We start from the raw sequence: 27905 nt of genomic DNA, 5'->3' as shown, positions 1-27905 counted from the left end.
ATAATTTATACAATGTGATTTTCTGGATTTTATTTTTGATATTCTGTCTCTCAATGTTAAAATTAACCTACCCGGAGCTTTTTTCTTTCGATTTTTCGTTTTTGTTTTTCGCTCCCCTTCTTTCCAGAGCCATAACTTTTTTATTTTTCCATTAATATGGCCGTGTGAGGGCTTATTTGTTGTGGGACGAGTTGTACTTTTGAGCAACACTATTGGTTTTACCATGTAGTGTACTCGAAAATGGGAAAAAAATTCCAAGTGCGGTGAAATTGCAAAAAAAGTGAAATCCCACACTTGTTTTTTGTTTGGCTTTTTTGCTAGGTTCACTAAATGCTAAAACTGACCTGCCATTATGATTCTCCAGGTCATTACGAGTTCACAGACACCAAATATGTCTAGGTTCTCTTTTATCTAAGTCGTGAAAAAAAATTCCAAAGTTTCCTAAAAAAAAAGAAAAAAATTGCGCCATTTTCCGAGACCCGTAGCGTCTCCATTTTTCGTGATCTCTGGTTGAGCGAGGGCTTATTTTTTGTGTGCCGAGCTGAAGTTTTTAATGATACTACTTTTTGCAGATATGTTCTTTTGATTGCCCGTTATTGCATTTTAATGCAATGTCGCGGCGACCAAAAAAACAAAATTCTGGCATTTTGATTTTTTTTCTCGCTACGCCGTTTAGTGATCAGGTTAATCCTTTTATTTTTAGATAAATCGGGCGATTCTGAACACGTTGATACCAAATATGTGTAGGTTTGATTTTTTTTATTGTTTTATTTTGATTGGGGCAAAAGGGGGTGATTTAAACTTATGTTTTTTTTAATTTTTTTAATTTTTAAACACTTTTTTTTACTTTTGGCATGCTTCAATAGCCTCCATAGGAGGCTTGAAGCATGCCATACCTGATTGGCTCAGCTCCATGCTCAGATCGCCTATATGTAGCAGATTTACTGCATTGCTATGAGCGCCGACCACCCGGTGGCACTCATAGCCATTTGCTTGACCTCTATTTGCCAAGGCAACGCGTCGCTGACCCCCGATCACCTGACGGGGTCAGCAATGTGCTCATTTCCGGCCGGGTGTCGGAAGTTCTATTTAAATGCCTGCTGTCAGAGTTTGACAGCGGGATTTAACTAGTTAATAGGCGTAGGCCGATCGTGATTCCACTCGCGCCTATTGCAGACACATGTCAGCTCTTTATAACGGCTGACATGTCGCGGCTTTGAGGAGGGCTCACCGCCGGAGCCCACCTCAAAGCAGGGGATACTTACCGCTGATGTACTATTGCGTCAGTGGTAAGTAAGGGGCTAAAATTAGAGACTGTTCATGTCTTTGTCAGTGGGCAAACTTACAAAATCAGCAATGGATGAAATACTGATATACTCCACTGTATCATGAAAAAAACAGTCTCAGAATCAGGGGGATCCATTGAAGAGGAGTTATAACCTTATAAATTGACGATAGTCAGAATCTTATCATTTTACCTGGTCATGAAGATGAAAACAGGCTTGGGGTAAAAGGGTTAAAACATAAACTCCAAACTCCTTTTACAGGAAACTACTGAAAGGCTTCAGTTTGTAAGGGAGTGAAGTTAAGTGAAGTGAGTTTGAGCTGTGCATGCAATTTACTGAAATAGATGAATTCTCGCAACCTGTGACAGTTCAGGAAAATTTCTTCAAGCTGCTCATGCATAGGTACAAATTTCCCACTTTTCTATAGAGAGAGAAGCAGAGAAATTCTCAGAAGCGTTGGAGGAGACTTTAGTCTTAGAGCACTTTCTCATCTGTCTGGCAACTCACTCCAAAATAAGAGCCTTCAGGGAGGCAGTCCAAATTGAATTCAAGAAAATATGCCCTCTTGACTTTTTGTTTGCGCAAAAACTATTTCACTTTCCCATTACTAGCTATTAGGCCTGCAAAAAAAAAATAGCTTGATCACATGGCTCATTTAAGCTAAACTATTAATCTCTCCAAAATGGAACGATAATCTTGTAGGTTGTGAGCCCTCGCGGGCAGGGTCCTCTCTCCTCCTGTACCAGTCATGACTTGTATAGTTTAAGGTTACTGTACTTGTACGTATTATGTATACCCCTCCTCACATGTGAAGCGCCATGGAATAAATGGCGCGACAATAATATTAATAATCCAATTGCGAGACAGGCTTCTACAGTTATTCCATTTTGAGGAACTTCACAGTTTGGAGACTAATTCAAAAACTTTCTAGCAACATGGAGGCCTTGAATAAGTTACAAGAATAATTTCATGGGTTGTCCACTACTAGGACAACTCCTTCTCATTTCCCATGTTTAGCCCTCTTAAAATAAAAACATTTATACTCGCCTCCCATGCTGGCTCTCATGAGATTGTTACGTCACATAAGCTGTGCACCCAATAAGTGCTGGCGTCACTGTCCTCGCCAGCTGCAACCCTCAATTATGCTTGATCACTTATACGTCCAAAGGTGGGGACAGTGACGCCAGCACTTATTAGGTGCAGGGCTCACGTGTGCTGACACCAGTGGATCGATGCCGGCGTGGGAGGTCAGTATAAGTGTTTTTGTTTTATCTGGGCTAGACATGGGACATGAGAAGGGCTTGTTCTAGTAGTGGACAACCCTTTTAAATTAATTTTCTAAAGCCCCCCCATACACATTAAACTAATGTGGGTGGTACTCACTGATATCAACGGGATTGGCCAACACTCTAATATGTTTGGGGGTGCCGGCCGACTGATTGTTGGTGAAGATGTTGATTGGGCCTGTCCAATTTCAGATTGATGATTGCCTTGTTCGGCCAACAGACTTGTCTATTGCCAAGTTCCTCATAGAGAGAACACAGGAGCACTCGGCTGAATGAGCGCTCCTGTGTGTGGCAGAGACCGTAGCCAAATGATCACTTGAAACATTTTTCGGTTGACAGCCATCTAATGTGTATGGGTAGCCTAAAGACAACAAAGAGCCTAACCAACCAAGTATGCTCAGCTCATACCTCTCTGTCCCAGACAGTTCACTATCTGTGAGAATCTTTTGGTTTCACCTCTGTTTCTGTTCTCATTTTCCTTTTCTTATCATGTTACTTGTATGATCCTGTCATTTTGATAATACCTGTGTATTGATGCAGATTTCATATCTATCATCATTGCTAAATGGATAAAGAGTGCAAAATATACTTAGAAAGGGATCAGACATCATCATCTTGTAAGCCTTTTTGCAAAAAAAAAATCTTTAGAATGGGATTTCTTGATTACTCATAGCAAAATCGGATATCCCCTAAAGCATTAAAGAAGACTTTATGTGGGATTTTTTTAATCACTCAGTACATCCTCCAATTGGCTCTACTCCACTCTTTCTGGAACAGTTTATCTTTTTTCTCTGTGTCCTTTCATTCCAAAGTTATGACCTCCTATGATAATGATGCACATTTTCCCTTAATCCAACTGGGTTTATGCCACAGAGCTTCAGTGTGGGCACGGCCATGTTGTGATTGTTCAGCCTCAAAGGAGAAAAAGCAAATGTCCATGGAGAAATACTGTTGGTTGTAGGGAAAATTTACATATTTACGAAGGGGCACAGAAGAAAACAAAAGACTCTTCCCAAATCACCGATTGGAGGAGTAAATCCCTCTCTAAACATTTTTTGGGCTAAGAGGCTTACCAGATGATGGAGTCTGGTCCCGCTCTTGATGCTAAGTATATTACTCCTTCGCTAACTAAGAAAGTTATCCAGTGAAGTACAGAGCTACCACCTGAAACCATATTGTGGTTACTTTCATGGCCAACCAAAGTACCAAAGGATCCTCCACTGGGCTTGACACAATAATTGGACAGAAGACAACTCCCATTAAAGGTAACTTTAAAGCCAATCACTTGCCACTTGGATCTATTTTTGATTTGCAAACATATTTAGCTGGTCGTACACCTAAACTGAAAGTTGTTCACAATAGGTAATTCTGGTGACCATTGCATGTAACCATAACTCACTATTACCGACCGCAGAAAACTTTCTGCCAAAACAGGAATCTGTGATGTTAGATTTTTTTTTCCAGCCATTTTGGATAAAATTTGATTTTTTTTTTACATTTTGTTTTTTAAATCCCAGATTTGCCATGTTTAAGGTCTGACTATTGATATAATTATATCTTCCCTGTAGGCAACTGAATTTTCTCTCATCCGAGAGAATTGGGTCAGCTATGCAAATGACACGATTTAACTCAGATCGGATGTTGGTCAGAGTGTGGGCACAGTGTGGTCCAATTCTCTCTGATGAGTAGAAGGAGAAAAAATTTCTCCCTCTTCTTTATTGTGTCAGTACGCGGAAATTGAACTGCACTCAGATGCAAATGATGCAAATTTGCTGAGTACGATCCAAATATTGGATCAAGCTGGAGCATGCAATGATTTTTTTCATCGGATACACTCTGTTCGAGGAAAGCATGTGCCTCATAGAATAGCATTGATCCAAGTGTGATCCGGTGTTTTGTTTGATCGCGCTCGGACCAGAAATACGTCTGTCTGCACCTGCCCTGAGGTCAACTAATGTAAGGCACAGTAAGAACCTACCCTTCCTGGTGATCTAGTACTAGGTTGTCGGAAATGTTTCCTGTTAACATTTCATACATTTGGTCCAGTAGTTATTAAGGAAAAGGAGCATGAGCAGAAACTCTACCTCGGCCCCAATATAATACAGCGCAATGTCCCGATGTTGTTCCATCTGCACAACATATGTTTTATTATTATTTGTCTAGAGGCATGACTGTCCTTTTAAAATGTCATAAGTCGTTTAAAGGATGACTAACCAGACTGCAGATAATTACACAGCAGTGACATTTATTAGTTTGCAGTATACCGATGGATTCATGCACCGGTTAGATGACATATAAAAGCCGGTGCTTGTCAGATGTTGGTTTAATAAGGTAGATTTTGTTTCGAAAAATGTATAATTTGCAAATAAGGAGCTAAAATTGAAATGTAAGGTCACATACAAGAGACTTCTTAGTGCACATGTTTCCACATGCCTATAGGAAAGCATGGTCTTATTGCCCTCATTCGCCACAAGTTAAAACTGATTTTGGTGATTTTGGTGCACATACCAGTCGAATATGTTCAGGTACTATCCAAATTATCCAAATATGCATCTAGCTATGCACTTTTTTCAGTGGGTGATTCTTGTTTAGCATTTTGCAAGCAGTTCCTTTACTTCCTAGCATACATCGTGCTTTCCGTTATCCATTGGCTTGCCTGACCTGAACTGAAAGTCCGCCTCCGAGTTCAGTTATGCCAATATACAGTTTGACAGACAGGAGAGCAGAAGCAGAGAGAGAATCACAGGTGCTTCCTGTATTTCACATCACCATCTCTGCTGCTGGAAATGGATTAAACTTGACAACAGGCAGCAAGTTAGCTAGAATGGAAAATCCTAGTGTTTGACACTTTCAAGTTAACATTTTGGGGTAAGACAACATCATTTTTAAGTAAATTGATTTGCAGATTGTCTGTTGAGAAAATTAACAAATTAGATCAAGTTGTCTAAAAACACAGTGACCATTTAATGGCCATATCTTATAATAATAATAATCATCTTTATTTTTATATAGCGCTAACATATTCCGCAGCGCTTTACAGTTTGCATACATTATCATCACTGTCCCCGATGGGGCTCACAATCTAAATTCCCTATCAGTATGTCTTTGGAATGTGGGAGGAAACCCACGCAAACACCGGGAGAACATACAAACTCCTTGCAGATGTTGTCCTTGGTGGGATTCGAACCCAGGACTCCAGCGCTGCAGTGCTATTCATTGAGACACCGTGCTGCCCAAGTCTTGTAGTTATTAAAAAAATGTATAACATTGGTGTTCTAAACAGGTGAGTTTCCACATCCCAAATGAAAATTACCCCATTTAGACTTAAATTTTAGAATAGATCCACTGGCCGTGCTGTTTAAAGGGGCCCTATCAACAAATTTTTCATGTTGAATGGGACTGACGATGTAATAGTGTCTGCAGAGAGGAATACAACTTTTTTGTTATATTTTATTTTCGCCTCTCCATTGCAGAGATATTTGCAATGAAATATTAGGCACTTAATTTAACTTTTATTAAAGGGAATCCGTCACCTATTCTTTCGCATATACAGTAAGCTGCAGCCACCGCCATCACGGGCTTATCTATAGCATTCTGTAATGCTATAGATAAGCCCCCGATGTAACCTGAAAGAGAAAAAAAACGAGTTATATTATACTCACCGGGGGGCGGTCTGGTCCGGTCCGGGTCCGATGGGTGTCGCGGTCCGAGTCCGGCACCTCCCATCTTCTAGCGATGACGTCATCTTCCTTGCTTCCCATCGTGGCTCCAGCACAGGCATACTGCTCTGCCCTGTCGAGGGAAGAGCAGAGTACTGCAGTCCGCAGGCGCCGGACCTCTCTGACCTTTCCTGGCGCCTGCGCACTGCAGTACTCTGCTCTGCCCTCAACAGGGCAGAGCAGTACGCCTGCGCCGGAGCCATGATGGGAAGCAAAGAAGAGGATGTCATCGCTAGGACCCGGACCGCGCCACCCATCGGACCCGGACCGGAACGGACCACCCCCCCGATGAGTATAATCTAACTTGATTTTCTTCTCTTTCAGGTTACATCGGGGGCTTATATACAGCATTACAGAATGCTGTAGATAAGCCCCTGATGACAGTGGCTGCAGCTTATATATGAAAAATAGGTGACAGATTCTCTTTAAGTCTAAGGGCCCTGTCACACATAGCGACGCACCAGCGATCTCGACAACGATATTACCTTGTCAGGATCGCTGGTGTGTCACTACATGATCGCTGGTGAGCTGCCAAACAGGTACGACGCACAACGCTTAGTTACCCACTGTGTACCTTAGTTACCAGCGCGCTGGTGCAGGGAGCTGGTAACCAAGGTACACATCGGGTTTCTAAGCAGCGTGCGGCACTTAGAAACCCGATGTGTACCTTGTTTACCAGCTCCCTGCACCAGCGTGCTGGTAACTAAGGTACACATCGGGTTTCTAAGCGCTGCGCACCGCTTAGAAACCAAATGTTTACCTTAGTTACCAGCGGCAGCTCGCTGATCGCTTGTCTCCCGCCTGTCACACGCAGCGATGCGTGCTGGCCAGCGGGAGACCAGCGATCAAAAAAATGTCCTGGCCATTCCAGGACAATCAGCGATACCCAGCAGGGGGGCCGGTCGCTGAGAAGTGTCACACACAGCGATCTCGATGGTGAGATCGCTGTTGCGTCATAAAACTCGTGACTCAGCAGTGATCTCGCTATGTGTGACGGGGGCTTAAGTGAATGTTATCAGATAGCAGCTCATACAGGGAGAAAAAGGTCATTCTCCTAGTGAAAATTATCTGATAACACCTACTTGTACTTAACTAATGTTAACTCATTAGGTACCAAATACTTTATTTACTATTATCTCTGCAACATAGAGTCAAATTTAGAAAAAAGAAAAGTTTTATTCCACTTTGCAGTCTCTATTACATCACATTATTGTTTCATTTTGGTGAAAGGTCCTCTTTAAAGGGAAAGTCCACTTTCCTAATAAAATTACAGTGCAAATCCACTTTGCACATTTTCATACTTAAAATTCCTATAGTTTTTTGTCTACAGTTACTACGTGTCTCCACGATAACAGACTACAAACAAGCCCGGTGTAGTCTGAACACTAGGCTTTATAAATTTTACAATTACATTTATGATGCTGAGTCACTTCTCATGGGCAATCTGCGAGGCTGGGAAGTCAGGGAGTCTGAGGTCAAATGTCAGGAAAGTATGTCAAAGGCAAAAGGAAAAAGATAAGGAATAGTCAAAGGAAAAGTCTGAGGTCAGGCAACTAAGGTCAGAGTATATCAAAGGCAAAAGGGATAATACAAATGACTATACAAAAAGGCAAATCTGAAGTCTGTCAACAAAGACCATAATATCAGAGCACACAGCACAGAGCAAACACATCACCCAGCAAGGCTATGACTGGCAATGGTCTGATCATTACCAGCCAGCTAAGAAGACAGGTAATCACCGTGAATAGGTGACACCTGGAGGAAACCCCCCATACCTGGCCATATTGGTCAGCGGAGCTGTCACTCACAAAACTGACATCTCAGCACACTCCTGCCTCTGATTGGGTGGCTGGACTGTCATTCACAATACTGATAGCCCAGCATGCCCCTAATCATATAGGGTGGCTAAGTTGTCACAGAATCCTTGTGATACTGTGAGTGGTCGGATCGTGACTAGAGTTGAACGAATATGTTTGTAATTCACCGCCAAATCTGAATTTGCCATATTCGTGCCATATTGGTACCTTATTTGTGCTAAATCTATGTTTGACGATCGAGTAAGAACATATTCAGTCATTTCTACTCCCATTGACTGTAATATTGTTAAGCTGTGGTCAGCAAATATTGCAAAAACAACATTCACCGACGATCATAATTGGAACCAAATTTTGAAAAATTCACTCAGCTGTAAAATTTGTGACATCTATGATAATGTGTTTGTCTGTTTTTTTTTTTTAATGTTTGCTATTGTGGCTTTAAAAAGTTGCACATGACTCTCAGTCCTCCCACTTGAGTAATTTTATGTACAACTGGATTGCCATAGCAAATTTCCTACATTTTAGCTGCACCTGCGACTTTTTGCTATAAAAACTAACGAATGAGATGCGACATTTTGAAGAATATCAAACAAAAAATGTCAACAAATACCGCAAACAGAAAAAGAAAATTGAAAAAACACATGAATGAATCAGGCCCAAAGTGATCAATTCCTGCAATGCCACAATAGCAAGAATAAAATATTGCACAGCGTCCGTTCAAATTTATGGATTGTCTTCATTATGTAATGCAGGGCAGTTCCTCCAGAGCAAGAGATACTCGATACTCTTAGTAAGGACACTTCACTGTTAGGCTGGTTTCACATTTGCGTTAAAACAACGCTGCGCCCTGCGTCGTTAAGCCCCGCCCTGAGCCGGCTCCCTGCCCGCCCCATCCGGGATCACCGCCTACTTTCGCATTTGCACGCATGCGATCGGCGCACCCTATCTTTAGCATAGGGTGCGCAGATCATGCGCTGCCAGTGTGAAAGTAGCGTGCTGCGCACTTTTGACGGTGCGCCGTGCGCGCCGAAATGCAACATGCTGTCATGCCATGCTAGTGAACTCAGAAGCTCCTGTGGACAACCAGAGAGCACTGGCCTGGACTGAGGACCAGGCTTGCGTGAAGCGATCTGCTCTTCTCATGTCGATTTATAACCTGTAGGTGATATTTTGTTGATTGCTGGGTTCCCCAATACTGGAATCTGCACCAATTGGGAGAACATCCTCTTTTATCCCAATGGGGTCCAGCAGTTTGTATGCTTGAAAAACCAAAACGCAGCACTTGACAGCCCCATGGGGAACAAATTCATCAGTGGACGCACATGACCACAGCGACACTATCATAATTGGGATACCCACCGATCAACAGCAGGACAGGTGAAAACTTTTTTGTAACTGGACAATCCCTTTAACCTCTAATGTGACTACAGTTTTATAAGCTAGATAACCTTCTTAATGTCCTTGAAACTCAACCACGTGAGAAAATCCAGGGTGCACGTCTGTTAATAACCTTTCTTTTATTGACTAGGCACCAAAGACACAACTATACTTGCTTCAGGTATGACGTCCAGCTCCGTAAGAGCGCCATCACTCCAAAAACTTAAATATACAGCAATAAACATATGTGCTTTGTTCCCCTTGTGCCAAAATGTTTTCATACGAAAAGGTTGTTCCAACACCATAAATCATAAGCACAAAAGCACGGCAGGACACGTCCGCTCTCCTTCGCTTCAATCTGTTTATCTACTACTTTATGCAGAATTTCCATTTCCCTACTACACAACTGGGACAGTAGTTCCATTAAATCCCTGAGATAAGCAAACTGCTCCCTATTATTTATGGACGGCCATTTGCAGCAAATAAGCGGACTGGTGCCTAATATAATGAGAAGTCTACATGATAAATACTCGTGACTTCACTAATAACCATTGGTGCAATTCATCTCCTATTAGTCGACCTCTAGTTTACCATTGTTGATAAAAGCTGCCCCCAGGGCTGATTATTATTTAGGTGAGATATTAATCATAAAACTGATTAACTAAAGGCTATTATGTTAGAAGGAATATTTTCTTGTACCTTCCCCTATTGAAATTTTATCATCTTGACCTAATAGGGCTGGAATGAAATGTGAAGCATTAATAAGTATTATGAATCTAGTGTGTTCTCAAGGGATTGTTGCATCGGAAAAATAGATAAGTTGGGATGTTAAAGAGGAACGGACCAGAGAGGTTGTTGAGTGGGAAAAGTAGCTCAGCATCAATATTTTTCATTACTTAATATATAGCCAAGAAGGTCTAGGCGAAGGGCTATAAGCAAGAGCATTGACCGCTTTATTGTTGGCTATTTGTCATTTTACTATAATATTATAATATTATAGCCTTTGTGTTAGGCTTTCTTCATGCTGGCATTTGTATCAACTTTTTTATTTATCATGAACCAAAAAGAGAACACCAAACTTAAGATCTTAAGAAGAGTGTGGAACAATTGGTGAGGGGATAAAATACCTTTATTAACAAGCGTGGTAAACAATAGCACTAAATACAAAGACACTTGTAGTAAAAGAAAAAGATTACAAATACAATATATTTATACACACCTCCAACCCCTGACGAGGGACATGCTCCGAAACGCGCGTCGGAGATTATTATTGTTCTAACACAGGGGCCCTCTTCTGTCTGCATCCACCAGTGAAGGGATCTCTTACTAATTAGAGCTAGATATGTCTAACAAAACTCTTTAATTGATGTATATAATTAATTTTTATACTCATTTAGTTTATACTCATTTAGTAGCTGCCATCATACAGGTCGTTGTAAATCAATAGAATCATTTGCTCTTGTTGAGTGATGATAGCTCGGACATAAGGGGTACAAATGTGGTAATTCGTATTCCAAACCAATACCATTTAATAAAGCTGTCCAATGCATCAGAAGGCTGTTGACCTAATGGTCATTTGGATCTATCTGTCCTGACCTCACCCCCATACATACTGTATGCTCGCTCGGTACTGACAAGAGTGATGTGTTCTGAAAAGAATGAGGAGAGTAAGCTCTGCTAACATCTTCTGATGGTGCCAACAGATTATCTCCACTGTAATAAAAAAAAGTGGACTGATCTTTATCTTCCCCAACATCAGCTGTTGGTAAGGGTTGGGTGGTTCCCATGTACATAAGATGGTCCTGCCAGGGGAGTCACTACAGGAGATGCAGAGATTGCAGTTGCACCTGGGACCCGGAACCTAGGAGGAGCCCCAAAGGTCCTTTTGGCTCATATAAGGAAACCAATACTATTAATGATTCAAGATGATAGTTAAGGTTGCTGTGAGGGATTTTGCATTGGTGCCCACAAGCTTCGAGTTTATGCCATTGGGTTGTTCTACAGAAGCTTAACCTAGAGAATGTGCTGCCTCCATATAATGGCATGCAGGTTCTGTTGGGTGCCTGTTTTTCTACTTTAGATGAATGATTATAGGGAAGATTTCTGGTTGCTGGTATCAAAAAATATTTTTGGCAGATTTTGCATGAACTTGGAGACTTACGGAAGTGCAGTATTTGTCTGAAGACGCAACTACTACCTCTGCCATTGTCGATAGTCTGAGTTACACTAGCATTGTGGATGCTGATGGGTGACAGTAACATGCTTCAGTTTCATATAGGGACTTGTTGTTCCTTCCTCCTATTCATCTGTGTTTTACAATATGTTGTTAGTGTAATTAGTTTCCCACTATGAATCATGGGTGGTGCTCCACCCTATTATTCCCCAGCAGTCAGTCTCTGGCTGCCAGTTATATGTTACACTTACTCTGGTTCACTCATGCTACATTCCTCAGACTAAGCCAATTTATTGCTTATATTTTGACTAACTGAGAGATTCTCAATTTTTTCCTGACTTTGACCTCCAGGTTTTGTCTCAGCTTTGAGACTATTCCCTGCCAGCCCACTTCACCAGGCAGCAGCCTTTCTGTAGACTGATCCCAGGGGACCTACATAAGTCCAACTTCAAGGGTGAAAGGCCGGTTCTCCTTGGACTTGCTAGAAAGAGGTCTTCGCATTAGATCAAACTCCAGTAATTTAAGGAAAATTTCTACCATGTAGGGCCGTCTATTGGCAAAACAATGAATAATTCAGCACTATCTGAAAATAATTGAGGCTTTTGACATCGAGACCTGAAGCCGTCAGCTATTTGGGCTGCCTCTTTAGAAGACGTTGGATGTTTTCCGATGTATTGTTAGTGTGAATCTGACCTTGGCACGTAAGACAGAGGTAGGACAGTTATCATATGTAATGAGTAGTCTTTACTATGTAACTGACAATGTTGTAAGCTTCAGAAAATCAAAGGAAGGCCGCGAGCCTCGCCCTCTCACATCGTTCCGGCAGAGAGATCGCCCTCTATTAATATTGCTTTCAACTCTTCGCAGGTAATAGTTCCAATGTTTTTTTTTCCTGGTCTTTAATCACGTCTCTTATTTCCAAGTGTCAGCTCGCATTTTGCATCGAGTGCTTATGGAATCAGACGTTTAATTGCTTTAGGGCCTTGCTCCGTCCTTTGATTTGCCTATCGTATTATTGCCAGATGTGCGTCTTCTCTCTTTTTTTTTTCTCTCCCCCTCTCTAACTGAGACCTGTCTTGTGTCTCAACAGGCTGAGCTTTAATGAAGGAACGTCAAAACTGCTAACAGTCACACAAACAGGGACTCCAGACCCTAGTGACCAAGGATGGCGTCGCCATGGAAACTATATCTGCTGCTGTCAGTCATTGCGGGGTGTCTTTCAGGTAAACACAAGGGCTGTAAACTTTCTTTTAAAGTGATGAGTAAAATATACTGTTTCACTTAGATTTTTTGCAGAAAATTGGAATAAAATGGTTTAATATTTACGGTAATTGTTTGTACAGAATTAAAGGATAATCGTCATTTTACTTTATTTTTTCCATAAATAAATAGGATATATGAATATTGGACACTTTTGATATATATTATATGGGAAATCTACTTCTTTCTCCTCCTGGATTGATTTTTTTCTTTCTCAAAATTCTAAATTCATGGGTAAAATCTGCATTCAGTGAAGACAGATTATTATATCACTGAGGTAAGAGATGGCAGTTGGTGCTCATAGCATTCTATGGAGAGGAGTAGCTAGAGGTATGCACAGACCTAGATGGGAAAGGAGGAGGGATGAGCTGATGGAGTACACACCCAGAGCAGAAAGGAGGAGGGAGGAGCTAGTGGAATACACAGCCATAGAGCGGAAAGGAGAAGGGAGGAGCTAGTGGAATACACAGCCATAGAGCGGAAAGGAGAAGGGAGGAGCTAGAGGAATACACCGACATAGACCGGAAAAGAGGAGAGAGGAGCTAGTGGAATACACAGCCATAGAGCAGAAAGGAGGAGGGAGGAGCAAGAGGAATACATAGACATAGAGGAGAAAGGTGGAGGGACGAGCTGGTGGAATACACAGACATAGAGGGGAAAGAAGGAGAGAGGAGCTAGTGGAATACACAGCCATAGAGCGGAAAGGAGGAGGGAGGAGCAAGAGGAATACATAGACATAGAGGAGAAAGGTGGAGGGACGAGCTGGTGGAATACACAGACATAGAGGGGAAAGAAGGAGAGAGGAGCTAGTGGAATACACAGCCATAGAGCGGAAAGGAGGAGGGAGGAGCAAGAGGAATACATAGACATAGAGGGGAAAGGCGGAGGGACGAGCTGGTGGAATACACAGATATATAATAGTAAAGAACCTGAGGCTGCAAAAGAGTTCTTTCAATATGCGTGGTATTTATTCGTAGATAGCAGTCACACAATGTCCCAACGCTTTGGCCATACTGGCCTTTTTCAAGGGTATCTTATCTAAATAAAATATAAACATCAAATCACAATTACTGAATTGTTTAAGAAAGACTTGCTGACTGAAATTTACTAAATGCAAACATATAATAGTAATAATGGCATTATGACATTCAATTGGAATAATAAAATTATATAGGAACATGGTATACATCATTGGAAACAGGTAGTATGAAAAGAAAAAAAAAATTATTTTTTCTTTTTCCATATCACAAATAACTACAGCCTAAGGCAGTTTCTGGTATCACGATCATGTGGTATATATAACAATAGGGAACAATTGTACTTGTGTGGCTATACTTTGAGAATTCAGATTTCTAAAGAGAGATAGAAAAAAGGGAGAAAAAAAATGTTTTTTGTAAGAAGAAATGCAATCCAAAAAAACGTGCTATCTGTAACACCACCTGAAGTCAGTCCCAGAATGTAACAAACCTGAAAGTGAAGCATGCGGAAGAATAGGACAGCGCCGCAGTCAGATGAAGGAGTGAATGAGACAGCGAAAAATGAATCTATTTATGCCATTTTAATGAAAAAATGCACAACAGCTGGGTAGAACAAGTAGCGCTGGGTGGCGCTTGCGCAGACCGTCAACCAGGGCGGAAGTGGGGCATAGAAACCGGAAGTGAGGCATATCAAAAGAAAAAGGAAGGAAGAATGCAACACCAAAAGAGACCATATATAGCGCAATCATATGCGCAAGGAGTATATAAATATCACCGGGGTAATTTTGATCCCGGAAAATAATATAATTAATGAGAATTCAAAACCAAAGATCATATTAAAATTGCGCATGCGCCGTCCTACCATATGGACGGAAGTGGGGCATACTAAACCGGAAGTGAAGCTAAATAGAGCGATATGGTAATAAAAGCCATAAGAAGAATATAGAGCATTACAGCACCAAAAAGTATTCATATTGGGCGCAATGATACGTGCAATATGTGAAATCAAAAATGGAGGCATAATAAGAAAAAATATAATGGTGAATGCCATCCATAATATCTATTAAGCAGCGCATCTCTGTGAGGTCACATGTATATAGGAAAACATATAAGATAAGGAAAAGAAAGAAAATCAATGACAAAGGGAGATGTCATATGTATATATTTATTGAATTTGGGACATATAATTGATATCCAATCATTAATGAAGCCAAAAAAGTGAATACCACACTTCCGTGATTAGGTCTGTAGAGACATAAGAAAAAAAAAACGTCAATAATCAATAATATATAGAGGAAATACATTACTTATTCAAGAAGCTGTAGATATATACATATATTTGTCTGAACAACTATTCACAACCATAATAAAAAAAAGAAAGAAAGAAGAGAGGAAGAATAAAAAAAGAAGTGATCCAGCTGAGTGCTCTGGTGATTTATTGAGTGCTGTTCAGACAATAGAATGTTGTTTACGCGTTTCTGGCTAGACGCCCTTAATCATTAAGGGTGTCTAGCCAGAAACGCGTAAACAACGTTCTATTGTCTGAACAGCACTCAATAAATCACCAGAGCACTCAGCTGGATCACTTCTTTTTTTATTATTGCTGTGCGGCTAGGGCAGGGCCGGATCCAAGTCTGAGGTGCGGTGAGGTCAGACGGTGGTGAGCTGGACTTTCAAACAAATTCACAACCATAGTTTAATAAATCTTGGCAAAATGAGTGAAAGCTTAAAAAATTAAAGAAATAAAGGAATAAAGAAGAGAAAACACACCAAACCCATTATGCTAAAAAACGAGAATATTGAAAGAACTCTTTTGCAGCCTCAGGTTCTTTACTATTATAAAAAAAATTTTCCCTGACAGCTTGGTTGTCTCTTCCCATCCATTGTTAAATATAGTAATACACACACATACAGAGGAAAAGAGGAGAAAGGAGCTAGTGGAATTCACAGACATAGAGGGGAAAGAAGGAGAGAGGAGCTGGTGGAGTACATAGACCTAGATGGGAAAGGCAGAGGGATGAGCTAGTGGAATACACACACATAGAGCGGAAAGGAGGATGGAGGAACTAGTGGAATACACAGACATAGAGGGGAAAGAAGGAAAGAGAAGCTAGTGGAATACACAGACATAGAGGGGAAATAAGGAGAGAGGAGCTAGTGGAATACACAGACATAGAGGGGAAAGGCGGAGGGACGAGCTGATGGAATACACAGACATACAGAGGAAAAGAGGAGAAAGGAGCTAGTGGAATACACAGACATAGAGGGGAAAGAAGGAGAGAGGAGCTAGTGGAATATACAGATCTAGATGGGAAAGGCAGAGGGATGAGCTGGTGTAATACACAGACATAGAGAGGAAAAGAGGAGAAAGGAGATAGTGGAATACACAGACATAGAGGGGAAAGAAGGAAAGAGAAGCTAGTGGAATACACAGACATAGAGGGGAAACAAGGAGAGAGGAGCTAGTGGAATACACAGACATAGAGGGGAAAGGCGGAGGGACGAGCTGATGGAATACACAGACATACAGAGGAAAAGAGGAGAAAGGAGCTTGTGGAATACACAGACATAGAGGGGAAAGAAGGAGAGAGGAGCTGGTGGAATATACAGATCTAGATGGGAAAGGCAGAGGGATGAGCTGGTGGAATACACAGACATAGAGAGGAAAAGAGGAGAAAAAAGCTAGTGGAATACACAGACATAGAGCGGAAAGGAGGAGGGAGGAACTAGTGAAATACACAGACATAGAGGGGAAAGAAGGAGAGAGGAGCTAGTTGAATACACAGACGTAGAGCGGAAAGGAGGAAGGAGGAACTAGTGGAATACACAGACATAGAGGGGAAAGAAGGAGAGAGGAGCTAGTGAAATACACAGACATAGAGGGGAAATAAGGAGAGAGGAGCTAGTGGAATACACACACATAGAGCAGAACGGAGGATGGAGGAACTAGTGAAATACACAGACATAGAGCGGAAAAGAGGAGAGAGGAGCTAGTGGAATACACAGACAGAGAAGAAAGAAGGAGAGAGGAGCTAGAGGAATATACAGACCTAGATGGGAAAGGCGGAGGGATGAGCTGGTGGAATCCACAGACATAGAGAGGAAAAGAGGAGAAAGGAGCTAGTGGAATACACAGACATAGAGCGGAAAGGAGGAGGGAGGAACTAGTGGAATACACAGACATACAGAGGAAAAGAGGAGAAAGGAGCTAGTGGAGTACACAGACATAGAGGGGAAAGAAGGAGAGAGGAGCGGGAAGGAAGGAGAGAGGAGCTAGTGGAATACACAGACATAGAGCAGAAAAGAGGAGAGAGGAGCTAGTGGAACACACAGACATAGAGGGTAAAGAAGGAAAGAGGAGCTAGTGGAATACATAGACATAGAGGGGAAAGGCGGAGGGACGAGCTGGTGGAATACACAGACATAGAGAGGAAAAGAGGAGAAAGGAGCTAGTGGAATACACAGACATAGAGGGGAAAGGAGAGAGGAGCTAGTGGAATACACAGACATAGAGCGGAAAGGAGGAGGGTGGAACTAGTGGAATACACAGACATAGAGGGGAAAAGAGGAGAGAGGAGCTAGTGGAATACACAGACATAGATGGGAAAGGCGGAAGGATGAGCTAGTGGAATACACACACATAGAGGGGAAACAAGGAGAGAGGAGCTAGTGGAATATACAGATCTAGATGGGAAAGGCAGAGGGATGAGCTGGTGGAATACACAGACATAGAGAGGAAAAGGGGAGAAAAGAGCAAGTGGAATACACAGACATAGAGCGGAAAGGAGGAGGGAGGAACTAGTGAAATACACAGACATAGAGGGGAAAGAAGGAGAGAGGAGCTAGATGAATACAGAGACGTAGAGCGGAAAGGAGGAAGGAGGAGCTAGTGAAATTCACAGACATAGAGCAGAAAAGAGGAGAGAGGAGCTAGTGGAATACACAGACATAGAGGGGAAATAAGGAGAGAGGAGCTAGTGGAATACACACACATAGAGCAGAAAGGAGGATGGAGGAACTAGTGGAATACACAGACATAGAGCGGAAAAGAGGAGAGAGGAGCTAATGGAATACACAGACATAGAGAAGAAAGAAGGAGAGAGGAGCTAGTGGAATATACAGACCTAGATGAGAAAGGCGGAGGGATGAGCTGGTGGAATACACAGACATAGAGAGGAAAAGAGGAGAAAGGAGATAGTGGAATACACAGACATAGAGGGGAAAGAAGGAGAGAGGAGCAAGTGGAATACACAGACAAAAGGGCAGAAAGGAGGAGGGAGGAGCCAATGGAATACACAGACATAGAGAGTAAAATAGGAGGGAGGAGCAAGTGGTATACAGACATAAAGGGGATAATAGGAGGGAGGAGCTAGTGGAATACACAGAGATAGAGGGGAAAGGACAATGAAGAAGCTTGTGGAATACACAGACATAGAGGTGAAAGAAGGAGAGAGAATCTAGTGGAATACACAGATATAGAGCAGAAAAGAGTAGTGAAGAGCTAGTGGAATACACAGACATAGAGCAGAAAAGAGGAGAGAGGAGCTAGTGGAATGCACAGACATAGAGGGGAAAGAAGGAGAGAGGAGCTAGTGGAATACACAGACATAGAGGGGAAAGGAGGAGGGAGGAACTACTGGAATACACAGACATAGAGGCGAAAAGAGGAGAGAGAAGCTAATGGAATACACAGACATAGAGGGGAAAGAATTTGAGATAAGCTAACGGAATATACAGATCTAGATGGGAAAGGTGGAGGGATGAGCTGGTGGAATACACAGACAGAGAGGAAAAGAGGAGAAAGGAGCTAGTGGATTAAACAGACATAGAGTGGAAAGGAGGAGGGAGGAACTAGTGAAATACACAGACATAGAGGGGAAAGAAGGAGAGAAGAGCTAGTGGAATACACAGACATAGAGCGTAAAGGAAGAGGGAGGAACTAGTGGAATACACAGACATAGAGGGGAAAGGAGAGAGGAGCTAGTGGAATACACAGACTTAGAGCAGAAAAGAGGAGAGAGGAGCTAGTGGAATACACAGACATAGAGTAGAAAGGAGGAGGGAGGAACTAGTGGAATACACAGATATAGAGTGGAAAGAAGGAGAAAGGAGCTAGTGGAATACACAGACATAGAGCAGAAAATAGGAGAGAGGAGCAAGTGGAATACACAGACATAGAGCAGAAAAGAGGAGAGAGAAGCTAGTGGAATACACAGACATAGAGGGGAAATAAGTAGAGAGGAGCTAGTGGAATGCACAGACATAGAGGGGAAATAAGTAGAGAGGAGCTAATGGAATACACAGACCTAGATGGTAAAGGCGGAGGGATGAGCTAGTGGAATACACTCACATGGAGCGTAAAGGAGGATGGAGGAGCTAGTGGAATACACAGACATAGAGGGGAAAGAAGGAGAAAGGAGCTAGTGGAATATACAGACCTAGATGGGAAAGGCGGAGGGATGAGCTGGTGGAATACACAGACATAGAGAGGAAAAGAGGAGAAAGGAGCTAGTGGAGTGCACAGACATATAGTGGAAAGGAGGAGGGAGGAAGTAGTAGAATACACAGACATAGAGGGGAAAACAGGAGGGAGAAGCAAGTGGAATACAGACATAAAGGGGAAAATAGGAGGGAGGAGCTAGTGAAATACACAGAGATAGAGGGGAAAGGACAAGGGAGAAGCTAGTGGAATACACAGACATAGAGGGAAAAGAAGGAGAGAGGAGCTAGTGGCATGCACAGACATAGAGCAGAAAAGAGGAGAGAGGAGCTAGTGGAATACACAGACAGAGAAGAAAGAAGGAGAGAGGAGCTAGAGGAATATACAGACCTAGATGGGAAAGGCGGAGGGATGAGCTGGTGGAATCCACAGACATAGAGAGGAAAAGAGGAGAAAGGAGCTAGTGGAATACACAGACATAGAGCGGAAAGGAGGAGGGAGGAACTAGTGGAATACACAGACATACAGAGGAAAAGAGGAGAAAGGAGCTAGTGGAGTACACAGACATAGAGGGGAAAGAAGGAGAGAGGAGCGGGAAGGAAGGAGAGAGGAGCTAGTGGAATACACAGACATAGAGCAGAAAAGAGGAGAGAGGAGCTAGTGGAACACACAGACATAGAGGGTAAAGAAGGAAAGAGGAGCTAGTGGAATACATAGACATAGAGGGGAAAGGCGGAGGGACGAGCTGGTGGAATACACAGACATAGAGAGGAAAAGAGGAGAAAGGAGCTAGTGGAATACACAGACATAGAGGGGAAAGGAGAGAGGAGCTAGTGGAATACACAGACATAGAGCGGAAAGGAGGAGGGTGGAACTAGTGGAATACACAGACATAGAGGGGAAAAGAGGAGAGAGGAGCTAGTGGAATACACAGACATAGATGGGAAAGGCGGAAGGATGAGCTAGTGGAATACACACACATAGAGGGGAAACAAGGAGAGAGGAGCTAGTGGAATATACAGATCTAGATGGGAAAGGCAGAGGGATGAGCTGGTGGAATACACAGACATAGAGAGGAAAAGGGGAGAAAAGAGCAAGTGGAATACACAGACATAGAGCGGAAAGGAGGAGGGAGGAACTAGTGAAATACACAGACATAGAGGGGAAAGAAGGAGAGAGGAGCTAGATGAATACAGAGACGTAGAGCGGAAAGGAGGAAGGAGGAGCTAGTGAAATTCACAGACATAGAGCAGAAAAGAGGAGAGAGGAGCTAGTGGAATACACAGACATAGAGGGGAAATAAGGAGAGAGGAGCTAGTGGAATACACACACATAGAGCAGAAAGGAGGATGGAGGAACTAGTGGAATACACAGACATAGAGCGGAAAAGAGGAGAGAGGAGCTAATGGAATACACAGACATAGAGAAGAAAGAAGGAGAGAGGAGCTAGTGGAATATACAGACCTAGATGAGAAAGGCGGAGGGATGAGCTGGTGGAATACACAGACATAGAGAGGAAAAGAGGAGAAAGGAGATAGTGGAATACACAGACATAGAGGGGAAAGAAGGAGAGAGGAGCAAGTGGAATACACAGACAAAAGGGCAGAAAGGAGGAGGGAGGAGCCAATGGAATACACAGACATAGAGAGTAAAATAGGAGGGAGGAGCAAGTGGTATACAGACATAAAGGGGATAATAGGAGGGAGGAGCTAGTGGAATACACAGAGATAGAGGGGAAAGGACAATGAAGAAGCTTGTGGAATACACAGACATAGAGGTGAAAGAAGGAGAGAGAATCTAGTGGAATACACAGATATAGAGCAGAAAAGAGTAGTGAAGAGCTAGTGGAATACACAGACATAGAGCAGAAAAGAGGAGAGAGGAGCTAGTGGAATGCACAGACATAGAGGGGAAAGAAGGAGAGAGGAGCTAGTGGAATACACAGACATAGAGGGGAAAGAAGGAGGGAGGAACTACTGGAATACACAGACATAGAGGCGAAAAGAGGAGAGAGAAGCTAATGGAATACACAGACATAGAGGGGAAAGAAGGAGAGATAAGCTAACGGAATATACAGATCTAGATGGGAAAGGTGGAGGGATGAGCTGGTGGAATACACAGACAGAGAGGAAAAGAGGAGAAAGGAGCTAGTGGATTAAACAGACATAGAGTGGAAAGGAGGAGGGAGGAACTAGTGAAATACACAGACATAGAGGGGAAAGAAGGAGAGAAGAGCTAGTGGAATACACAGACATAGAGCGTAAAGGAAGAGGGAGGAACTAGTGGAATACACAGACATAGAGGGGAAAGGAGAGAGGAGCTAGTGGAATACACAGACTTAGAGCAGAAAAGAGGAGAGAGGAGCTAGTGGAATACACAGACATAGAGTAGAAAGGAGGAGGGAGGAACTAGTGGAATACACAGATATAGAGTGGAAAGAAGGAGAAAGGAGCTAGTGGAATACACAGACATAGAGCAGAAAATAGGAGAGAGGAGCAAGTGGAATACACAGACATAGAGCAGAAAAGAGGAGAGAGAAGCTAGTGGAATACACAGACATAGAGGGGAAATAAGTAGAGAGGAGCTAGTGGAATGCACAGACATAGAGGGGAAATAAGTAGAGAGGAGCTAATGGAATACACAGACCTAGATGGTAAAGGCGGAGGGATGAGCTAGTGGAATACACTCACATGGAGCGTAAAGGAGGATGGAGGAGCTAGTGGAATACACAGACATAGAGGGGAAAGAAGGAGAAAGGAGCTAGTGGAATATACAGACCTAGATGGGAAAGGCGGAGGGATGAGCTGGTGGAATACACAGACATAGAGAGGAAAAGAGGAGAAAGGAGCTAGTGGAGTGCACAGACATAGAGTGGAAAGGAGGAGGGAGGAAGTAGTAGAATACACAGACATAGAGGGGAAAACAGGAGGGAGAAGCAAGTGGAATACAGACATAAAGGGGAAAATAGGAGGGAGGAGCTAGTGAAATACACAGAGATAGAGGGGAAAGGACAAGGGAGAAGCTAGTGGAATACACAGACATAGAGGGAAAAGAAGGAGAGAGGAGCTAGTGGAATACACAGACATAGAGCAAAAAGGAGGAGGGAGGAACTAGCGGAATACACAGACACAGAGGGGGAAGAAGTAGAGAGGAGCTAGTGGAATACACAGACAAATGGACAGAAAGAAGGAGGGAGGAGCTAGTGGAATACACAGACATAGAGGGGAAAATAGGAGGGAGGAGAGAGTGGAATACAGTCATAAAGGGGAAAATAGGAGGGAGGAGCTAGTGGAGTACACAGAGATAGAGGGGAAAGGACAAGGGAGAAGCTAGTGGAATACACAGACAGAGGGGAAAGAAGGAGAGAGGAGCTAGTGGCATGCACAGACATAGAGCAGAAAGGAGGAGGGAGGAACTAGTGGAATACACAGACATAGAGGGAGAAGAAGGAGAGAGGAGCTAGTGGAATACACAGACAAAAGGACAGAAAGGAGGAGCTAGTGGAATACACAGACATAGAGGGGAAAATAGGAGGGAGGAGCGAGTGGAATACAGTCATAAAGGGGAAAATAGGAGGGAGGAGCTAGTGGAATGCACAGAGATAGAGGGGAAAGGACTAGGGAGAAGCTAATGGAATACACAGACATAGAGGGAAAAGAAAGAGAGAGGAGCTAATGGAATACACAAAGGGCAGAAAGGAGGACGGAAGAGCTAGTGGGATGGTCGGAATACACAGACATTCCCCTGCTAGTTCTCTTGAAATGACAGTAACACTTTAAGCAAACATGACTTATTTTGCCCAGTGACTGTGCCACATATGCCCGTGGATGTTGTCTGTGTCACAGTTTAGAAATCTGCACTACTACAAGCAGACTGTGGAAAAGGATGGTGTTGTTTTGAGCCTGTTTGCTAATTTTGTATAATCTCTTCAAATAATGCAGATTTATAGAGCACATATGACTATATTGTTCTTACTGTTTGCTTCATTTCATCTGTCATTGTGTATACAGAGAACCTAATCCCAGACACGAGCAATGGTCCTATATAGCCACCTCTGTCCAGGCTATGAAATAGTCAGTCAGGTTCATTTCTGCTAGAAAACATTACAGCATTTTTGCAGATGAGCTGGCAGGTAATATCGGCCCCTCTGGCATAACATGCGATTTGCTGTAAAAGCACTTTAAAGATGGAGTGTATTTTTATTATAACCTTAAAGGGGTTGTTCACCTTTGTGGACAATTGTATTCTTACTTAAATGCATGCAATAAAATTTTTGCCTTTGGGTTTCAATAAACATTTTGCACCGTTCTCCTCCAATAGTCTCTGTATTACATTGTCTATTGTTGGCTGCAGAAAAAGTTAATGAGGTCAGCCATATTATCTTTATTTTATCAGATGTGTTGGGGACATGACTTTGTGGCACTTACTATTATATAGGTATGACAGGTTCTCCTTCTGCTCTTGCCACTTTCCTCACAGAGTGCACAGCTCTCCGGTCCATACAATGGCCACTGGCGGAGGAGCATGTGACCAGACTTGTTCAACAATCTCATCCAATAGAAAACCTCATATGAGAAAATTGCTTTCCTATTGGATGAGACTGATGGAAAGGTCTGGTCATATGCTCCTCCGCTGGCAGCCATCGTGTAAACTGTAGAGATAGGAAAGCTGCATTAGGCTACTTTTACAGTTGCCATGTTTTTTGCGGCCCGTTTTTGCGGGTCTTTTTTGCGGGCCGTATTGCTGTAATTTCCACGGTATTCTGCAAAAACGGGCCACAAAAATGTTCTCGGATCGCCGTTTCTCTGGTTTGGAATAGCTTTTGAAAAGTCGGAAAAAAAAGGAAGTTGTCAATAAAATTGAAAAAAAACCCCAGGAAATTAAGAAAAATAAAAACTCCAGTGCCATTTTCTTCTGGTCTTCACAGTGTGCAGAGTTCTGTGTCCTTTGTTTGTTGCAAACTTTGGATTTCAGTTTTCTGAACATGTCGAGGAAATTTAAAGATGATGTGATTCTGTGTTGGTTGCTTAATGAGCATGTAGAGCATGAGCAGAGAGCAGCAGCTGCACTTGCACCAAGGGGGCTGTGGGTGCACCCAATTCTGTCGCAGCGTTCGTGGAAGGGGGTTATTTCCATGCGCTGTATAGTGACCTGCGACAGCACCCAGAGAAATTCTTCACATACTTCCATATGTCCGTGGATACCTTTGATTTGCTGTTGTCAGAGGTGCGGCCCTGGATTACATTCAAGGATACCAGAATGCGCCGCTGCATATCTCCGGAACAGCGGCTTATTGTGACATTGAGGTTATGACTACCTTTTTTTAAATAACTAATTTAGGCTTTTAAAGTTTAATAATAGATTACTGAGGTCTACCTCCCCCTTTTTTAAAAATTACAGATTCCTTGCAACAGGCAACTCTTTCTCGGCACTTCGTTTTGAATTCCTATTAGGAATTACTACAGTGTCCAAGATAGTTGCACATACCTGTTTGGTATTGTGGGAATGCCTAAAGGAAATTGTCTGAGCTCCACCAAAGCAGGAAGACTGGCTAGCTATAGCAGATGACTTCCAAGCAAACTCCACATTGTATCGGTGCGCTGGATAGGAAGCATATCCGGGTCAAAAAAACGGCCTCCTCCGGCTCAAAATTTTTCAATTATAAACATTATTTTTCTATTGTACTACTGGCTATTGCTGACAGCAATTATATTTTTGTAATGGTCAGAATTGGGGCTTATGGGAGCACATCTGATGCAAGGATCTGGAGTAGCTCTCGAATTGAGTACGATTTGAGGAACAACCAATTAAATGTCCCCGAACCTGCTGCATTACCAGACTACTCTAACTACCAATTTCCATATGTCCTGGTTGTTGATGAGGGTTTTGAACTCTCCCCAAATCTCATGCGGCCATTTCCCCGATGATCTTTAGATTCCCAGAAGAGGATCTTTAATTATAGACTTACTAGAGCACGGAGGTACGTTGAGTGTGCCTTTGGGATCCTGTCGGTGTGAACTCATGAGCTGCGTGGAAGTAGGACCAGAAAGTGAAACAAATATTGTTAAGGCATGTGTGGTGTTACACAATTTTTTTAGCTGGCATGAAGCTAACCAAGAACCCTTGCTTTCTGTGGAAACTCCATCGAACAACACCATCAACACCTTGTATCAGCAAGTTAATTTTGGTCGCCCTGTTGCAGCTGCAATTGAAATTCGAGAGGTTTTTGCAGATTATTTTGTGTCTTCCTAGGAAGCTGTCTCCTGGCAGCAGCCGGCCATTTCATCAAATGAATATTAATATTAAGACCTAAAGTGTAAATTGTGGTGGCTGACTTCCCTGGACTTACATATCGCAATCAAAAAACATTGTCACAAAGTTACTTTGCTAAATTTTTATTTTGTAAAAATATTTTGTACAGAAATATTTTTGAAATACAAAAAAAAAACATTTCCCACATGGCCTTAAAAAAGGGGCATTTGTCATTACAACAGGTCAGGTTGCAATCCCATTCACATATTAAGGAAATAATCCCAAGAGAATAAATGTCTAGAGGCAGCTTCAAAAATTAAGCATAAATCAAAAAAAGAAGAAGCAGCTATATGCCATAGAAATATAAAATTACAGAATTTTATTGAACAATATTAAAAAATACCATAAAAAAAATCAAGTACAAGAAATGGAGACACAATACACAGAATGGCCACCTAGTCTTCTTTTTTTGATTTGCACATATTAAGGAATTTGGGGATGTCATGGTCAGGCATCCCTGTCTGGGAATGCTCAGAAGATTGAGGAGTGCTAAAAAGACTAGATGAGCCCTGAAATTGCAATGTGCCCCCGGAAAACTGTGGCAGAGTTGCAGTAGCCTGACGCTGCATGAAAGAATCACGTACTCTATGTCTCGTTGATTGCTGAAACCCATCAATAGCCTCCTCCAAATCAATTGGATGGGGTTCATGAGAACATATGTAGATTACACTGTTGATCCTGCTAATGCAGCTCTGCTTGTTTTCCAGGAGCACATTGCAAAAATATGGGCTGAAGCTCCTTAATAGCTCCTCCTCTGGGCCTTCAGATGGAGGCAGCATTTCTAGGGCGGCAGCAGCAGCAGAAGCAGCAACTCTCCTCTTCCCACGGCTCCCTCCACTTGTGCTCGGCTGAGATGGAATGTCCACACTGACCACCCTTTCTGCAGGACATTCGGAACTCTCTTCTGCAATCATGCTTGGTTCGCTTGACTCAAAAGAAGTACTTGCACCACTGCTGCTTTGATTGTGTGGACTCTCTGTAGACTTTCTTCACTTCTGAAAATGAGAACAGACAATTTAAGTAGCTAGGCAACAAACATCAAAATGGAGGATACATATATATGTATGTATACTTACTCGCGCATGCCAATGACAGGAAGCAGAAATTGAAGCTGTTTAGTAAATCTGTATGGTTTCTTTTCTTTACCACCAGCCACTCCAGACCTCTCCCTCTCAGCTTTGGCCTTTAGTTCTCTTTTTAATTGGTCCTCCTTGGTAGATCCCCACTTGGTCTTAATGGATTTCACTGTAGTGGAAGAAAAAACAAAACTCAATTTTGCACTGTTTAAATTGTAAACATCAAGTATATCATGGCATGTGCTGAGTGCTTACATATCGAGTCTTGCTCCTTGACATCTGCGCGCTGCCAGCGGTTAGGGATGAGGGATTGGGCCACATCCTCCCAGGCCCACTCTTTCATGTCCCGGTCGTAATAGCTCTCACACCTGGAATCCCAAATGCAGGGATGATCCTGAAGCAAAAAAAGGGGGGTGATCAACAATAGCATATTTTGGGAAAGAAAACAGCACTTAAATAATATGACTAATCCACCACCCCTCTTTTGCACTCTGCAACCCCTCTTTTGCACTGTATGCAACACTTCTTCTGCACTCTGAAACCCCTCTATTGCACACTCTGCCAAACCCCTCTTTTGCACTGTATGTAACCCCTCTTTTGCACACTCAGCCAACCCCACTCTATGTAGCACCTCTATCTTTTAACACCCCCTCCCATCTCTGTATGGCCCCCATCACAACAAAAAACAACAGTACCCATGGTCCCCCATAACTGCAGCCTCCCCTTCACTCCTCTACAATGAAGGGGGAGCGGGGGGGCTTTTCAGCACCCCTACATACCTGAATGGGAACGATTATTCTCTCCAAATCCATCTTGTATCTTGTCTCTCTGCAGGCATGGAGTGATAAACTTCATAGTGATAAACAGGAAGTACATGGGTGTGTCCTATTCGGCAAAAAGGTCTTTGCGGTGTACCGCAAAATCAACACACTGGGCAAGCTTCCGTTGTTTTTGCGGCCTCATTCATTTTCAATGGGGGCCGTGTCCATAAGCCATGAAAAATATCAAGCAAGCTCGATATTTTTTCACAGTCATAAATACGGCCCTCACGGCCATATGGTGTATGGCGCGCTTACAATTTTTAGCGGCCCGTTTTTGCGGCCCCATAGAAATCTATTAGGGGCACAAAAACGGGCCGCAAAAACATGGCTAGTGTCAAAGTAGCCTTAACAAGAGCAGGAG

The 27905-nt window shown here is 42.6% G+C and overlaps 1 protein-coding gene across 2 annotated transcripts in view; it reads left to right on the top strand.

The window, feature by feature from the left end:
* The window catches only part of CNTN5 (contactin 5), a 2193251-nt gene that overhangs the window by 983905 nt on the left and 1181441 nt on the right, over nucleotides 1–27905 (top strand). For both annotated transcript variants that reach the window (XM_073582945.1, XM_073582944.1), the window contains one exon: nucleotides 12749–12881. In XM_073582945.1, coding sequence (XP_073439046.1) covers nucleotides 12824–12881 — 58 coding nt within the window. In that variant the 5' untranslated portion in view covers nucleotides 12749–12823. The remainder of the gene's footprint in view (nucleotides 1–12748; nucleotides 12882–27905) is intronic.

Source organism: Dendrobates tinctorius, unplaced genomic scaffold, assembly GCF_039654945.1.
Source record: "Dendrobates tinctorius isolate UK_male_01 unplaced genomic scaffold, ASM3965494v1 ptg000075l, whole genome shotgun sequence".
Lineage (NCBI taxonomy): Eukaryota > Metazoa > Chordata > Amphibia > Anura > Dendrobatidae > Dendrobates > Dendrobates tinctorius.
Note: the sequence above shows the minus strand (reverse complement) of the source record. Positions and strands in the feature narration are given on the sequence as shown.